Source organism: Xenopus laevis, chromosome 2S (genome assembly GCF_017654675.1).
Source record: "Xenopus laevis strain J_2021 chromosome 2S, Xenopus_laevis_v10.1, whole genome shotgun sequence".
Lineage (NCBI taxonomy): Eukaryota > Metazoa > Chordata > Amphibia > Anura > Pipidae > Xenopus > Xenopus laevis.
In genome coordinates, this window is record NC_054374.1 from 66,742,338 (window position 1) to 66,760,732 (window position 18,395).

General features: G+C 38.0%; 1 protein-coding gene and 1 long non-coding RNA gene across 3 annotated transcripts in view; one reads left to right on the plus strand and one right to left on the minus strand.

Moving 5' to 3' along the window:
• On the minus strand, positions 1-2,201 carry LOC108709514. The gene is made up of 3 exons (XR_001934646.2): positions 2,085-2,201; positions 1,679-1,749; positions 1-1,216 (listed from the first exon to the last, which is right to left on the minus strand). It is a non-coding gene; the product is annotated as an uncharacterized LOC108709514 (long non-coding RNA).
• A 9,788-nt stretch (positions 2,202-11,989) lies between these two features.
• Positions 11,990-18,395, plus strand: part of cnksr1.S (connector enhancer of kinase suppressor of Ras 1 S homeolog) — a 28,070-nt gene continuing 21,664 nt past the window's right edge. For both annotated transcript variants that reach the window (XM_018249435.2, XM_018249436.2), the window contains exons 1-3: positions 11,990-12,089; positions 14,600-14,757; positions 16,864-17,060. In XM_018249435.2, the coding sequence (XP_018104924.1) occupies positions 12,038-12,089; positions 14,600-14,757; positions 16,864-17,060 (407 nt within the window). In that variant the 5' untranslated portion in view covers positions 11,990-12,037. The remainder of the gene's footprint in view (positions 12,090-14,599; positions 14,758-16,863; positions 17,061-18,395) is intronic.

Below are 18,395 nucleotides of genomic sequence, written 5' to 3' on the forward strand. Positions count from 1 at the left end.
TTGATCTCATCATTTATTACATTTGTCTCTTCAAAAACAAATATATTACAAAACTGAGAAAGTGCCCAACTATATAATTGTTCTACATATCTATGACATAAATACAAACCCATTGTTCACATTATTATATTTTTAACAAATAGTTTACATACGATCTCTTCTATAGGCTAAAGGTGTTCTGTAATATGCATCTGACTGTGAGAACAGCAGTTGCTTCAGTAACAAAAGCAGAATAAACAAACAGAACAAAATTACACAGCCAATAAAACATTCTACTTGTGCACTGACCTAGTTTGCTTTAAGCCACTTTTCTTGCTAAGAGTATGGTGTTTTTATTAAGAGTAGTCCTCAATTTTGTGAACTGGTCTTAAAGGGGTGGTTCACCTTTCATTAGTTATCTTTTAGTGTGTTATACTAGAATGAAATCCAATTGCAAGTTGTTTCAGAATATCAATCTAAACATCATGGTAAATGTTAATTTAAAGGTGAACAACCCCTTGAAGGCTGGTGTGTTCACAGTGATATTAGAAAGTCCCCAGGTCCCAGATATTTCCATTGCTATTAATTTGTTTTCTAATGACCTGTTGGCCCTTAATGTGCATTCTCTAAGAGATAGTTGATCGATAAACCCCAATGGTATGTTTAGTTCTAGAAGGTATTATTGTTTTCATTTTGCAAATTAAAAGATTTGTAGAATGATGATTTTTAATATAATGTTGTGTATTTAGCTTTCTCCGGTTTCTCACAAAAAAGACTCCATGCTTTCTTCCTGAAGTAGTAAGTGGTATCTTTGCCTAATTAAACCGTAGTGTTTTTATATTACATTTTATATTAAGCTGTAAGAGTACAGCAACTCTTTCTGATACCAATTTGACTGTTGGTTGTTGCACACCAGGCTATATGTAGAAAAAGACAGTTATATCATCCCTAGTCTTTTTAACCCATTTAACTAGCAATCTCTACGGATACTTCTCTGAATTAGGTTTTCCCTGCCCTCCATATCATTTGTTCAGCTATTCCTGTGAATCTTCATAGATTTTGCCTGGTTCAAAGAATCAGTCCTTGAATATGCATGACATTGTGAAATGCTTGACTTCTGGACCATTTGCCGAACGCTGTAATAGGATAGCCCAAGGCCCATTAGGGCTAAGATAAAAGCAAGATGGTTTACTAGCCGGTCCTTGGGCTCTGATGCCAACTCTCCAGACACCTGCAACTGAAAGATACCCACCTGTTGGATACATTTCTGAACTGTAACACAATTTCAAATATGCATTATGACAAATACATCTTGCCATGTACATCCTCGTCTATCCTATGTAATTTAGACACATACCCTCAAAGCTGAAGCTGTCATCCTGACACAAGCATTCTTTCAGATGCATCCACTAGCTCTAATATAGTGCAAATAAGTATGATAATATTGTTTGTCCACTATCTGCTTTGTGTATCCTAACCCAGACACCTGGATAGACAGGTGTTACAAGTCTGTGACACCGTAAAAAACACAGATTACTCCTATATCTGCTGGTGGTATTTAGATTTTTACAGGTCAATAAATCATTAGCAGGTGAGCATTATCGAGCTCTATTGTATCCTTTTGCCCCCATATACTGTTACTTTTAAACCTTATGCATTCTTAAGTGGCACTGCCAACCCCACCATTCTGTCAAGGTACCTGCAATAGACGGAAGTATCCAGGGGTTAGACGTCCAAGGCGAATTATCATCCTGATTCTAAGAGCGATCACTACAGGAACAGAATAGAAAATATGTCATAAAGATGTCTGTTGGGATAAATTGCTCAAATAAACTGCCACTTTAGTCTTATTCTTAATTATGCACCCTATTAGATCTATCGAAATGTTCCATTGTTCAGAGGCATTGTATGTGTAGCATTCATAAGTAGCAATTGTTGATCACATTGTCTCTAATCGCTGACATCTCCATCCTGTGCTCCCTCTGACCCAATTCTGTGCTTATTCAACTGCGCAATCATATCCCATGCAATATGGAAAATACAGCCTATGTAATCTCCCACATTCACTCTCCTTTTCTACCTATAATTATACACCCTTATATCACCTTGTTCCAGAAGCTGGACACCGTCTCTTCTTGGCAGGTGTTTAGTTCAAACTGCGGAACAAAGAAGGGCAATAAGATGTTGTGTGAGAGACACTGCCTGTCACCCCAGCTCTTACCCCATGTACCTCCCCTTCTGTAATAACCAACATAACACCGCCTCTCCCAAAGAGAACAGCTGTCAGAAGAGATCGGAGCATTGTAGGCTCAAAACAGAGCCAGAGGGTGTAGAGGGAGGAGGGAGATGGCGATACCTAGAGTTGGAATGAAAGGAAAAAATGGATGGAGGACAACTGGATTATACAATAAGTGAAAAAAGTGGTCTACAGAAAAAATGTTTTATTAACAGTCGTGATGGAAAAATATTAGGGATGCCCCGAAACCACTATTTTGGATTCTTTCATGAAAGATTTGGCCGACCATACCGAACCAAATCCTAATTTGCATATGCAAATTAGGCACAGGAAGGTGGGGAAAAAATTCTAAAAAGTTACGAGTTCCCTTCCAGCCCCTAATTTGCATATGCAAATTCTGATTCGGTTCAAACAGGAGGATTTGGCCGATTCTGAATCCTGCTGAAAAATGCAGAATCCTGAACTGAATCCTAGATTCGGTGCATCTCTAACAAATATATCTATTTCTAGTATTAATTCTTTACTTTCATCTTTGTGCCACAGATCTTGTCTTAAAGGAGAAACAAACCCTTGCTACTCAAATCCACTACCCTACATAGACCCCCCCCTCCTTGCTCCCCCCCAGCCTAGGTGGTACCTTTGCTAAATGCCCCTAACTCTTTACTTACCCCTGGACAGTGCAGATACTGTCCAGTGGAGTTCACGGGCGCCATCTTCAGCCACTTTGGTAATCTTCAGGTCTTCTTCCAGTGCTTTGGCAATTTCCATGACTTTTGCCGCATGCACAGTTGTCGTGAAACAAAAAATTGCTCCAACTGCACATGCGCCAATACGGCACTTAGTTCCCGAAGATTACTGAAGAGAAGAAGATGGCTGCCGCGAACTCCACTGGACAGAATCTGCACCGAGCGGTAAGAAAAGAGTTAGGGGCATTTAGCAAAGTTAACACCTAGGCTGGGGGGAGCAGGGAGGGGGGTCTATGTAGGGTAGGGGATTTTAGTAGTAAGGCTTTACTTTTACTTTAACCTTAATAGTTTAACCAGAATGTCTGTTCAACCGACTTTGCTGAATGGTTGAACGGCATAGATGCAACAAAGTTTCAATCAAGTTCATGCAAGTTTTTTTTTTCTGGTTTATAATAACCTCATTGCAAATTATTGGAACAATGTTCTTTTGGTTCATGAGCAATTTTTCTGCAACAAAATGCGATAGCTAATATCTAGTGCTCAAGAATTAAAAAAAAAAAACATGGTTGTTTTGTCACAATTATATTTCCATGAATGCAACTTTTTTCACCAAATTTGCAACCTCATAAATTAACCTCTACGTGGTTGTATACATAGTTTTTTTTGCTAAAACTGCGCTATGTTTTTTTCTGTTTTACATTGTTTGGCCGCAAGACAGCTTCAACCTTGGCAGTTAAAATATCGGCAAAAGAAATACAACCTTCCTGTAACTCCAAACACCCATGTCCCCACTCACCATCAGTTTCTAAAATCCTCAGTTTCATAACTGCAGCCCCATTTAGGAAAATAAAAAACTGAAGGCAAGAATGTGATACCCATGATCGGGTTTTTTGGGACCACTACTTATCTATTTTGTAGTCGTGGCAAGTAACTGCTACTAGTAGCTATGTGTGTCTTCACCCTATTGGCTAACAATACAGTAATACTACAAGTCAAGCACTAAAGAAGGGCCCCCAAAATCCAGAAAGCTTGCTTTGTAATACTCCTATATAGTTAACCATTAATGGTATCACATTTACACAGGTTTAAAAATGCAATTTTGAATTTAAAAAATTAAAAATGTAAAGAAAAATAATTTTAACAAAAATGTTTCACTCTGGCCTACTGTTTTGGAACTCAGACCCCCTAAACTTAAAAAAAATATAGTTTTCATAAACTGGCCCCAGTTTTACTGTCCCCCTTGTACCTCAGCCACTCCCAATCCTGCAGTTATAGAATTTCCTTCCTTTAGTTATAATTCTGTGTACTCCTCAACCCCCATATGTGTTATTGTTTTTAATGTCATGAATTCTTTACATAATAGTCATTTTTTTGCTTCAAACATCTTGTTTTCAAATGGATATTGTTTTCACCTTCTTTTTATGGTGTGAACATATATGCAATTCAGGCTTTGTTTGTTAATATTTTTTCACCTTTTTTGTGCCCTTGAAAGTGATGACAAACCTGTTAAGCTGGTTACATGCAAACACACAGAGTGCACAGTTAGTTTGGAGGGAGGTGAGCTTCTGGGAAAGTGAATAGATTAGGGGGAAGGGTGAAAATTAAAGCCAAAATGGAGAAAGGGTTGTCTCAGCAGGAGAAGGAAAGGCAAATGAAATACTTTCTCTGTTGTAGCAACAGTCTGCAAAAGGTAAAATTGTAGGGAGTTTTTTGCTGAAAGAAAGCTTCTGATTGGTTCACGGTTTATTACCTACTTCAAGCATACCAGTTCCCTTGGGAACTATAGTCTGAATTGTTGTTTGCCTACAGGGGATGCTGGGATAATTTTTATGGTAATTTATGTTTTTACTCTAATGCAGTTAATTTGTGTTTCATAGAATATTTTTTTAAAAGTTGCCCAACAATGTACGTGTTCACAGAACTGTAAGCTGATTTTGTTCCTTGATACTGACCCTTTTGCATTCATTGCAAAAGCAGTAAATCCTCTTAGATTGGGGACACTGCCAGTGACGATATTAGATTTGATTTTAACCAATCTCTTTAAAGAACCATTCCCTAATTCCTTATATAATCAACCAGCAATGTCCTAAACATTCCGCTTTTTCATTTTGTCCTTCTCTAATGTGCAAACTTAGCTCAGCATAAATCACCATTAAGGTTTTAAATATTTATAAATAATTAATTTTGTAGAATATATGAGTGAGGCCAGTGTTATTAGCAAGTCTGAGTCTGATTCACAGAGCAGTCATTGTACATTATGTTTGCAGAGTGCAAAGCAGCGTTAAGTCTCCTGTGTAAAGCCAACTGTAACATACTGTATATGGTCTTGGTTGATCAGTAGTCTGTACATTTTACCCTAGTAAATAGGAGAACATAGCAAGCTCACATTAGGAAATGTCAGTTTTTGTGTGACTTTTCAGTTTGATAAGAGGGTGAGTCCTGCCTTTGTCATGATCTCATGATCTTATCAGATTCTTATTGTATTATACATATCAGTAGCTGCAGATGTTCTTGTGCTTCTTCCCAACGGCAGGGTTAGTTCAGCCTGTTCATACTACATTGATTAACATTAAAATGATAACTTCTAAGTGAGCATGCAGCATATTTGTGACTTAATCAAAATATATGTAAGCTGTGAACTGGTTTAGCCAGTCTGCAAAGTACAGCAACTTCTTTGGAAGGATATGAATGGCTTCAGCCTTGTGTGTGATTAGTTCTCCTTTAAGCATGGCTTTTGTTGTATGTCTAAAATATAGTTTTAGTATAGTTTTATTGTGTTTGCATCCCTAGTTTGGCTATACTAACTACAGATATGGAAGTCTAGACAAATACTGAACCTATTTTGCACCCTAATTGTATGTTCATGTTTGAGGGAAATTGCATAATCTCTAAACAAAAACTTTACATTAATTTTTTCAGTGATAAAGTCACATTACTTTAAGTGGGTTATTTATCAATATCCAAAAGTTCGCACTATTTTCTGAAAACTACTCCGACCAAATATGCACTGACTTTTCCCTCCTATTTATCAGTAAAATTTAAAAATATTTTCTTGTGTGGGAAAAAAAATCCAAATCGTACGCATTTTTCGTAACATTGCCCAAAAGCTATGATATTTCCTAAAACTCAGCGCTAATTAGAAAATCTTCCAATTGTTAATGGGACATCTTCCATTGACTTGTTCTCAGCAGGTCTGAGTCGGAGTACGTTTTTCAGCGGACTTTTAACACCATTGGACTTTAATCAATCCTGAAAAAATTGGGTTTTTTTCCTCCGATAAAATTGTATTTTCCCCTTTAAAAGTCTGATCAGAGAAATTCAGAGTTTAATAAATAACCTCCTAAGTGTTCTTGTGAACCAAATCTCAACCTTTATGATTTGTCTGAAACTGAATCATATCCTTTAGAATTTATCCAAATCTGAATTGCAAAAAAAGAAAGATGAGAGAAGGGCCTGTTCCTATGAGCTTGCAATTTAGAAATATATGCATGCATCATGCAAAAGCATTAGTGCCCTGTGATGAAAGCACACTCACCTTATGGATCCAGACTCCCGAGAGCAGAAGTGTTGCAGTTATGAACTAGAAGGAGGGCAGAGGCTGCTGGAAATGAGAGCTTGAACTTATGTTACCAGGCAGTCATAACATGCAGTGCTGATTCTGAGATCAATGTTTATGTTTGTGAACTAAGTGTGAGTATGCAGACCCTGAGAGTGAGTATGAAAAATGCATGTGCAAAGCAGTGTGTTCACGTGTGTTTAGGTTTTTAAGTGTGTGCGTTTGAATGTGCTGTTCCTCCCCTTGTGCAGCTGTCCTAACATGGTATGCAGGGGGAGGGGTAGATATGTATATATAGTTGTTAACCTATACGTAAAGCAGTATACAATGTAAGAAGCTAGTTGCTTTCAGAAGGTCACAGTCATGTTTATCACATGTCACTTACCTGGGCTGTATTTTTCTATATTAAGGCCATACCCAAAAATTATACGCCAACTAGCGATCATTATTCACACACATAATTATATCTATCATATGTGTCTGTAACATATTTAGTTACAGAACTATCACTAATATACAGAACAATTAATAATTAACATAAGAATCGTTATTTTGTAAATATTGTTCGTAAACAAATCTGTCATCAGACAGGCCATACACACAAAGATAGCATGAGCATTTTTATTTAGGATGTCCTCTGGAAAGATTGTACTGCTGTCTTGTCAAGACTGGACCATAACAAATGCATATTGTTCTATGACAAAGGGATATGACCACTATTCACAGCACAATAATGATAATATCTCTCCAGATCATTGGCTCAACACACACAAACAGATCTCATATAAAATCTGTATCTGGAGACAATATCTTGAATCGCTTGAATCAAGTAACATAAGGCTATTCAACAGTACTTTTTTGTAGGGACAAAACTTCATCTTGAGACACTAAATGAACTCCCCATGAATAGATCGGCACCACCTCTATTTTTGAATGACATAATAGTCCACTGCAAGGAAAAAGCTTGTAAGCGTTAACAAATAGGTAATGGTTTAATATTTTCGTTCATATTATGTTATAGGTATAATAATACACTGATTTATAGTTGTTGCCAAACAATTCCTGCCAGAATCTTTTCACAATCTTTTGACATCACCCACATATTATAAACATAACACACCCAAAATAACATTTAAAAGAACATAAGACTAACACATCTAGTTTTTGCAGAACTACAACTCTTCCACAGTTAAAGGTGTGAAGAGTTATAATACGATTATTGTTAGCGAAGCTGTAATGTCCCTGAATGATGCCTTGGAATCCTAAAACCTAAATGAAACCATATGTATCAAAGAAATTCCTGTTGCTAATAACATAGAGCTTTACAGACTAGACAAGCCAGCGATCAGCACACATGGCAAAAAGAGGAAGGAAAGAATCCAGGCTCTTCAGAAACGCTGCTGTTTTTTTTGTCACAAGGGATTTGGTGCATGCTTGGCAAGCATACAAAACAACAAGAGTCACATTGTTCTAGGACTATATGTATATATAAAAATAACTGTTCTGTCCAGCTTAATGTGTATTTGGGTATGTGTTTAATGGTGTGTAGTTGCAAAAGTAGCTCAAATGGTTAATATGACTTCTCCAGTGTCAACAAGGTTTTGCTTTTAGGCATGGAGGGAGGGGGCACTGAAAAATTTTGTGAAATGCCTCCAGAAAGTGACAGGTAACATGTTTGACTAGAAAGAGGTTTTCTTTTCTTCTTACTTATGCCCCAGAGTCTTTACAAATTCCTTAATATGGGCATTTTGGAACTTATCTTTTCAGGTTCAGGAATCTGGCATTTCCAGACAAGATTCTTGAAAAAGTTGAATCAAATTTCCCTTGTATTAGTTTTGATTTTTTTTCATAGTAAGTGCCACTGGCAAACACAGCTTCTTCTCAAATCAAAATGTCCATGGCATTTATTGTAGGTGTTTTTACTGCAAGAGAAAGCAGATATTCATAGTCTCTCACTCCATGTCTGCTCCCATGTGCCACAGGCAGTGCATTTGTATTAATAGGGAGCAACTTCTAGCAGTTCAGGGTGTGCCACACTGCCTTAAATCTAAGGTGATAAAAAGTCATTTAACAAAACCAAATTATGAGCCACCTCCCTGATTATACAAAACAGTTATGGTAATTATTTCATTGGGTGTATTTTAATTTAGACTGCCAAATCAAAGACTATAATATGAATTAAAATAAATTACAGGGTTGTAATGATTGTATTGTATTGTATGGTTGCATTAGTAACCTGTCGGTGAGTGTTTGATTGATGCAATATTTTTGTGCTTTTGTATTTATGTTTCTAGAACCCCAACCAGTTTGTTAGGAATGCTCTCTGCACAGTGTGACAATTGACTGTACCACTTCCACTAAAATAAAACAAAGTCTGTCAGAACATGTTGGGAGCTGCAGTATAAAAAAGCATTGTTGCAATATAGTGCCCTATAAATGACTTTAATGTGTTTTGCAAATTTTTCACCAGATCTGGTGAGACAGATTCGCTCATCACTACATAGTACCCCTGCATTGTGATGTACATCAGTTTATTGCCTCTACAACTGTTGTTCAAATGCAACACCATCAGCAAAATCTGTCAGAAAATGCACAATGTTGGAAGTGTTCCAGCATCCTCCAGGAATGTTGGGATTTATTATTATCATCTAGCACATTAATACATGGGAGTGTGTAGAAGGAAAGTGGAGCACCAGATGATAACCACACTGTCAAAGGAAAAACATACACATTCCTTTCAGATTGTGGCACAGTTGAAATTATACACAGGACCCCAATGCTGCAGAGCAGCATTGCTAGTGATTGTGCCAAGCATTGAAAATTCTTTCTCAGCTAATCAGAAATTTGATATTTTGTTGTGGCAAATGCTAACACTGAATTTTAGCAGAGAATGCATGAATTTGGAAGCATTACCTCTTATAATGTCAGGAAATGTAGTAAGTTGGAGGTTCTGCTGAAGTGAATTCTGAAAGTTAATGCAGGAATCTGCTGCTGCAGCTTATTCTTTCAGAGGATGCTGAAGTTTCTTTCAGATAATGCTTTTTGGGAACACTGGAGGCTTGAAGTTCATAGTCCGCTAATGCTGTTACAGAGTGTGGTAAGTTGAAATTGCTGCTGCAGCTAATGCTTTTAGTCGATGCAGGAAGAGGTCTCTTTCAGCTAATGCTTTTTGAAAATGCAGCAAGCTGGAAGTTCACAGTCAGTTTGTGTTACAAGGTAATACAGTGTTCTGCTGGGCTTAATGCTTTCTGGGAATTCAGGAAGTTGGAGTAGTGATGGCCGGCATGAATTTGCGGTGAATTTTAATAAATTTTTTCACGAAACTGCGGCAAAAATTTGCCTTCAAAGAAAAATTCGAAATCACGCACGCATTAAAAATTGTCGCGCCGGAAAATTATTCGGATGCCCATTGACTTTAATATAAAAATGTGTATAAAAATTGTCGCTCATGTAACAATTGTTGCGGGCCAAAACAATTTTGACACTCACTGACTTCAATGCGCTTCGCAAATTTTTTGCTGTTTCGCTCATCACTAACTTGGAGGTTTCTTTCAATTTTTAATTTAGAGGTTCTGCTGGAGCTAATGCTTTCTATGGTTTGGAAGCTTTATGTCTTATAATTCTGGAAATTCAGGGAATTTAGTAAGATGGAAGTTCTGCAGAAGCTAATGCTATCAGGGAATGCAACCATTTTGTTTAGCTGCAGCTTATGCAAAAGATGCTGTAAATTGGCAGTCAAATTCAACTAATGTTTTTTGGGAATGTAGGAAGCTGAAAGCTCTTGCCATCCTAATGCTGTCTTTTGGAAATGTTGCTGCTTATACAGTTCTAATGGAATACAGGAAGTTGGAAGCTCTTCCTCAGATTATGCTGTCAGGAAATTAGTAGGAAGAAACAAGAGGTCATTGAAATAAAAAGTAACAAGAAGCGCATTATTAGAAATAATACAATACAGATTAAGTCCTCAGTGTCAAGGAAACAAAAGGCTAGAGGACCCTACCCCGTAGGGCTTACAGTCTAAATGGGAGGGTAACATACAGACACAATTCAGAGAGGTATTAAGGTGCTGTAGGTTACAGTTTGTTGTAAGTGCCAGTTCCCAGTTCAGGTGTTATCCAGGTGCTCCCAGAGGTAATCTTTACGTTTCGTTTTAAAAATTCTGAAGGAGGATTCTCTCCATAGCAGTCTATGCTGGAAGGGCTCCCTATGCTAATGTAATGTAATGAATTTGGAAGATTTCCTGTAGCTAAGGAAAGGGTAAAAACTCTCACCAGGTTATGCTGTATTGGGATGCCCCTTAGCTACAAATGAATGCAGGAAACTGAATTTAATGTTGCCAAGGGATGTTGGAAGTTGTATTTCACCCAGCAAAGCACTGTGCAGCAAAACAATAAATTAGTAGGAAGAAACAAGAGGTCATTGAAATAAAAAGTAACAAGAAGCGCATTATTAGAAATAATACAATACAGATTAAGTCCTCAGTGTCAAGGAAACAAAAGGCTAGAGGACCCTACCCCGTAGGGCTTACAGTCTAAATGGGAGGGTAACATACAGACACAATTCAGAGAGGTATTAAGGTGCTGTAGGTTACAGTTTGTTGTAAGTGCCAGTTCCCAGTTCAGGTGTTATCCAGGTGCTCCCAGAGGTAATCTTTACGTTTCGTTTTAAAAATTCTGAAGGAGGATTCTCTCCTGAGAGATTCGGGAATGGCATTCCAAATATAAGGAGTCGCAAGAGAGAAGGGTTTGATACGGGAAACAGCAGTAGTAGTGGGGGGTACAACCAAGCGGTTGCTCTGAGAGGAGCGGAGGTTTCGGGCAGGAACATATAGAGAAACAAGAGATGAGATGTAATTAGGTGCAGAGGAATGAAGGGCTTTGAAGGTTATGAGGAGGAGTTTATAAATTATTCTTTGTTTTATTGGAAGCCATAATAAGGACTTAAGTAATGGAAATGGATGAAGTCGCAGCGTTGATCCGACACGACTGTCGGATGCAGACGCAGCGTCTGCATCAGACAGTCGTGTCGCGTCGGATCAAGGCTGCGACTATATCCGACAATGCATTCACCTACCTTATTTCCGTCACATGCGATTTGACACCGGCGTTTTAATGCAGCATGTAGGATCACGCCGAAAACGTCCATGTAGTCCTATCCTTAGGCGTGTCATTAGTTAAAAAAAAAAAACACTGAAAAAACCTAACGATGCAGGTCTGAACATTGTTAAATAACAAGACAAATAAAAAAAAAATAGAAAAAGTGAAAAAAAAGTTTTTTTAACAAACATTTACTATTTTTTCAAGAGTCAAAAACAGATAAAACAGCAGAGAAAAACACGATTAATCCGAAAACTAGAATAATAACAAGTGACACCCAGGACTATGTAAAAGTATACATCTGCTTCTAAATCCTGTAGTTTACATCACATTCTTTGCATTCCTGGTCAAAAGCCCTCACGTTAATTGCTTAGCCGTGCTTGTGCACTCTGACCTCTGCTAATGGGCGTGGATAAGACCAGAAGAAGGCGCAATGGACATACCTGAGTGACGTCACCCAGGTATTCAGGCAAGAAGTTCCCGAATGGAGCCTGTGTCTTCTTGGAGTCCGGAGACCGTGAAATGCTATTTAAGGGGTGAGAGTGAAAGTGTTAGATACTATGAAGAGTAGACATTAGCAGCCAATTAACTGTGGGAGAGAGGTGTTTTGTTTACATTGTAGCACAGCCAAGTTAAGAGAGGTGAGAGTGACTGTATAGATCCGAGTACAAAGTGGAAGTAGCTTAATTTTTAACTATTGTGGAGTGAAATGTACAACAGGATTAGCTAGATACCATTGCCTCCAAATTTCTTCTTTTTACCTGTTGCTGTTTCATTGTATTTCCTACAGACGGAGAAGTTTAAAAAATATATAAAAATATATGTACAACTAGACTTTGAGAACTATTACAATTTTTATTTATATTGTGTAGTGTAGTCTGTATCCATGTGTGTAATTCATCCTTGGACCTTTCTCAGTATACTACAGCTTTCCTCAGTGTCAAATCATTTTATTAATCTCAATAGATTTCTCCTGCTGAGTGCTCTGAATCTTACAATGATGAGAAAATGAATGAACATATAAAGGATAGTGGTGTGAATGTTTTTGTAAAGCTCTGTTGTTAATCTAACTCAAATCTCTGCCATAAACCATGACACAATGACATGTTGTGATAGCAAGCAAAGTAATGTAACCATTTGAATATACTTCCTGAAGCAAACTTAAAAGTGACTCTTTCATGGATTTAATAAAATTGCATCATCTTGAAAATCCCCCCCAATCCTCCCATAAGTAATCACCTTTACCCTATATGACAGTTTTCTTTGGGCTTCCTTGAAATCCAAAATGTGGTCATCGTGTGACTTGCACACAGCGGTCCTGAAATTCAAGCAGGCAAGTGGAGAACAAAGGGAGAGGGGGTGGGGTGCTCCAGCAGAATTCTGCACTGAAATCCATTTCTCAAAAGAGCAAACAGATTTTTTTATATTCAATTTTGAAATTTGACATGGGGCTAGACATATTGTCAATTTCCCAGCTGCCCCAAGTCATGTGGCTTGTGCTCTGATAAACTTCAATCACTCTTTACTGCTGTACTGCAAGTTGAAGTGATATCACCCCCCTCCCTTCCCCCCCCCCCCAGCAGCCAAACAAAAGAACAATGGGAAGGTAACCAGATAGCAGCTCCCTAACACAAGATAACAGCTGCCTGGTAGATCTAAGAACAACACTCTAGTAAAAACCCATGTCTCAATGAGACACATTCAGTTACATTGAGAAGGAAAACAGCAGCTTGCCAGAAAGTATTTCTCTCCTAAAGTGCAGGCACAAGTCACATGACCAGGGGTAGCTGGGAAATTGACAAAATGTCTAGCCCCATGTCAGATTTCAAAATTGAATATAAAAAAAATCTGTTTGCTCTTTTGAGAAATGGATTTCAGTGCAGAATTCTGCTGGAGTAGCACTATTAATCGATGCGTTTCGAAAAAAACATGTTTTCCGATGACAGGATTCCTTTAACTTTTAGTGTGATATAGACCTTGATTTAGCGAGTTAGTTTGCAATTGGTCTTCAAATTTTTTTGTAATTTTTTTTATTTAGCTTTTTGTTCAGCCCCTGTCCACTCTCCATGTCAGCTCTCAATAAATTGCTTGAATGAGAAACTAAAATATGATAAGGGCCTGAATCGAAAAGGTTGTAATAGAAAGTTATAATAATAAAATTGTCCTCACAGAGCAATTTGTTGGGACATTTGAGCATTAGAATGGTGGAGGCAGATGAAGACTATACCTAAACCTACTCCATTCAACTGCATCTCTCTCAGCTACTTCCTTGTCTAGTGTGAAGTTCTGTATCATTTTCTTGATAGACATCTATGAAGACCTCATAGATGTGTCTACTACAGGGATCTCCAAACTTTTTTACCCATGAGCCACATTCACATGTAAAAAATAATTGGGGAAGCGCCCACTGTGCTGCACTGACGAGGCTCTATTGCATATTTGTATTGTCAATGCACGTGAAATTTTCTAGTCTTGCCTTCATTTAAATGTGATGGTTCTTCTTTGTTGTTTCTATCTACCTGTCTGTTAAAAGCAAAAATAAAATCTTTCAAAAAAATAATTGGGGAGCAACACAAACATGAAAAAAATTCCTGCAGTTGTCAAATAAGGGTTATTGTTGGCTATTTGGTAGCTCATATGTCGACTAGCAGCCTACAGGAGGCTCTACATGACAGTACCCCTGGTTTTTATGCAATTTACTTGCCTTCAAGCCCAGAATTAAAAGAATAAGCACCTGCTTTGAGGCCACTGAAAGCAAGATCCAAGGGGCTGGTGAACAACATGTTGCTTGCGAGGCACTGGTTGGGAATCACTGTTCTACTGTATATATCTAGTTGATATTCATTGGAGCAGCTTCAGTGAGAATGTGACAGTAGACATCTCTTTGAGGTATGTTTAGAGGAATTTTAGAAATTTTTTAAAATAAAAGGCTTACTTATCCTTTAAGTTATTCATAATAGAGGAATGAGTAAATGAGTAACAATGAGGGTCAGGAAATACATAATTCTCTTTTTCATTTAATTTTTCATTCATTTTTCATCCTTAGGACTAGACCCCGCAGTACAGGTTTATCCATTTCAAGAATGGAATGTGACTGGGAAGGATCTTCTTTGCCTGTCCTCGCAACAGTTGGATGCTTTGGGAGTGAGATGCATTGGTCACCAGGAGATTATTCTTGAGGCTGTTGAACAGCTTCGTGCCCTGGTAATTGTAGCCCAATAAACAGAAAAGTGTACAACATGATAATTCCACTTTTAACCCTGTCTGTCAATTGAGGGTCACCCTTTTAAAGGAGAATGGCTTTGTTACCTGGCCAAGGGAACCACAGCCATTTGGCAGTGAAGATATTTTTTTTTCGAAAAACCCTCAATAAACAGTATAAATACATAATATAAAAGTAGCATCAGAGTTTAGGAAAGACAAACCCCATTCTCTGATGATTTGCGACGACCCATAAGCTTAGTTTATCCACCTATGCTTTGTATTTCTTAATTTCTATTTTCGGTTGCAAGAAAAGAATTTACATTGTAGTGATTCATGGAATCCAGGATTCGGTTTTTGATTTGGCCAAATAAATTCATTTGGATTCAGCAAGATCTTGAGTGCCTAGGTGAAATGAAACCAAAGTCTCATTTATTTAAAGGGATTCTGTCATGATTTTTATGATTTACTTTTTATTTCTAAATTACACTGTATACATTGCAAATAATTCATTCTACCATTTAAAATTGTATTCTTGAACCAACAAATGTATATTGGTGTGGAGGCAGCCATCTCAGTGCATTGTGCCTGATTCTGAACTTTGAGAGGGAGCCAGCATTTCAGGATGGAACTGCTTTGAGACAGCTCTTGTTTCTTTCCCTTCTCATTGTACTTCAATAAGACCCAAGTCATGTTCCGTAGCCCTACCTAGTGGTAGACACGAGAATAGCACCCAAGCAGGAAAAAGCAGGGGTTTTCCTGATTGTATGATATTCTTATGTCTACCACTAGGACAGGAGTGTCCATACTTTGCTAATTTGACGTCTACTTTTAGTAATGTTGTCTCATTAGGATCTACATCCATAAAAGCATTGCTAGGATTCTGTTCCATGGAAAATATTACTTACATATTGATTTATGAGAAAATGTATATTGTTATATTTAAATATCTATTTCTAATGTTATCTTAGCATAAAAAATATCTGAATGAAAAGCATGAAGCAGGAAGGTGATTTAGACAAGCTGTTTGTTGACAGTGTCTTGAGATCTACTGCTCACCAGCTAAAGGTCTACTGGTAGATCTCGTTCTACCTTTTGGCACTCCTTTGGACTTGGGTCTAGGGAGTACTTTTAGCAATGCAAGCAAATCCTTCAGCAGAGTTGTCAGGGAGCTGCTTATCTGGTTAGCTGCCCATTGTTCTGTTGATAGGCTGCTGGGGGGGAGGCAGGTGGGGGGGTGATATCACTCCAACTTGCAGTGTAGCAGTAAAGAGTAACTAAATTTTATGAGAGCTCAAGTCACATGGTTGGGGGCACCTGGGAAATGGACATCATGTCTAGCCCCATGCCAGATTTCAAAATTAAATATAAAAATAGCTGTTTACTATTTTAAAAAGCAGATTTTAGTGCAGAATTCTGATGGATCAGCACTATTAAGGGATGCATTTTGACAAAAACATGCTTTCCCGCAACAGTATCCCTTTAAAGCAGTGGACCATAGTAATGTGCAGGTCAACTAAAATTTGACTCGCACCCGACCCTAACACGATTTGGCAACACCCAACCCTAACCCAGCATGCTTCCATCTTTATATACATCACTAGTGGACACTTAAGATGAGGGTTTTTTGGTTTGATCAATGTAATGATGATGTATTTCTGCTAATTTAAATATACAACCTAAGGGACACATTTGGTTCAGTATTTGTTCATATTTTAATTTAAGGATTTGGCAGTGGCTTTGGTGCATCCCTGTTACTTTGTGCATGAAACTGGCCATACACGTGGAGATCCTTAGATTGAATAGGTCACCAAATGAGTGGATCTCTGCCTGATTTGGCTTCCTGCACCTGAACTGAATAAGGTAGATCCTTATGAGGCAAGGACCTTCAAAAAATGCCATTGCATTCTTTACTTAATGGGATTACTGGTAGATATTTAGCACTTCATACATTTCTGACTTGGTCTGGAGGGACAGAGTTGGCAGCTAGTACCATTCAGTTTATGGTCATCCTTAAACGTTTACTTTCTTTTTCTGTTCTTTGTTGCTGTATCTGCCTTTTGTTAACTATTGATTTATAGCATTACTGTTCTCTTTCCTCTTCCCTAGCACTTTAAGCTACATGCTGAAAATCTACGATCCCTAACTGAGAAGCTATATGGTCTCTCACAATCATTGTGGTCCCATATACTGAGGATGAGGAAGGTGGCGTCACATTCTCTCACTGCTGCCCCCACACCCAAGCAGCTGATTTGCATTATAGACATTGTGGCAGCTGCACGAGGGCTCTTTTCCTGTCTCAACAGGTAATTCTTTCTTGACTTGTCTTCTCTTTTTTAAACTACAGCCAAAAACTTCAGGTACACCCGTTTTAATAATTATTATTGAAAGGGGTGAATCTGAGGTATGGGCCGCCCTGAGGCAGCCTAGTGCTTGCATCGCTAGTGCAATAAAGCAATAGCATTCTCTCTATTAGAAGAGCTGAAACTCTAATTTGAAAATAGGAATTAGAAAACAGGAACTAGAAAATAGGAATTTCAGCTCTTGAAGTTAGCTTTTTACCACCCTGGTATTTTGTCAGGTTTTCCCACCTGCACTTTCTCAACTCAGCTCATGGCAGCCAGCTCCCCTGAAAAGCGCGATTTAATATCTCAGTAGTCAAAATATAATTAATCACCACCCAGTGCTACAATTAGGTTTTAAAGGACAGCTATCACTAGAAATGAATTGAGAATCCTGTGCTGTCTGTAAACATACTTTATTTAAAGCATGTATTTATACTTGATTTGTATTGGATTGTGGTTTTTATTCAACAGCTCTCCAGTTCAGCAATCTGGTTGCTATGGTCCACATTACCCTCACAACCATGCAGTGATTTGAGTAAGAGACTTCAATATGAATAGGAGAGGCCCTGAATAGAAAGATGGGTAATAAAAAGTAGCAAAAACAATAACACTTTAGCCTTATAGAGCATTTGTTTTTTTAAATGGGGTCAGTAACCCCCATTTGAAAGCTGGAAAGAGTCAGAAGAAGAATAAATAATGATGGCCAATTTAAAAGTTGCTTAGAATTAGACATACTATAACATACTGCAAGTATGTGAACTGCCCCTTAAATGGTGTCTGAAGCATATAACTAAAAATTTCTAAGATCAGGTCATTAATTCTATTTATATTCCACTGCACAAGTCCTTCAGAGCCTAGAATGGCATGTAACAGAAGACTCAGTGAAGCTTTGGAATATTTAATATTTATGTTGTAAAATGCTTCTTTAAAGAACAAATTTTTAGGATGACTAGTGATGCTACTAGAAAGGTGCTAGCACTTTTGCATGAATTAGGCCTCAGTCGAGGGCCTTCTCTGTTTGTCTCTTTGGACGCAGAGAAGGCATTTGACAGGGTCAATTGGACATATTTGTCTACTGTCTTACGAAAATTTGGGTGTTCTGGTTACCGCATAAGGCCATAATGGCACTATATACTGAACCATCAGCTAGGGTACTATCTTCAGGTTCTTTATCCAGTCCCTTTACAATTACGAATGGCACACGCCAAGGTTGCCCCTTGTCCCCTCTGATTTTTATATTGACATTGGAACCTTTAGCACAGAGAATCAGGGATAATAACCTGATACATGGAGTTA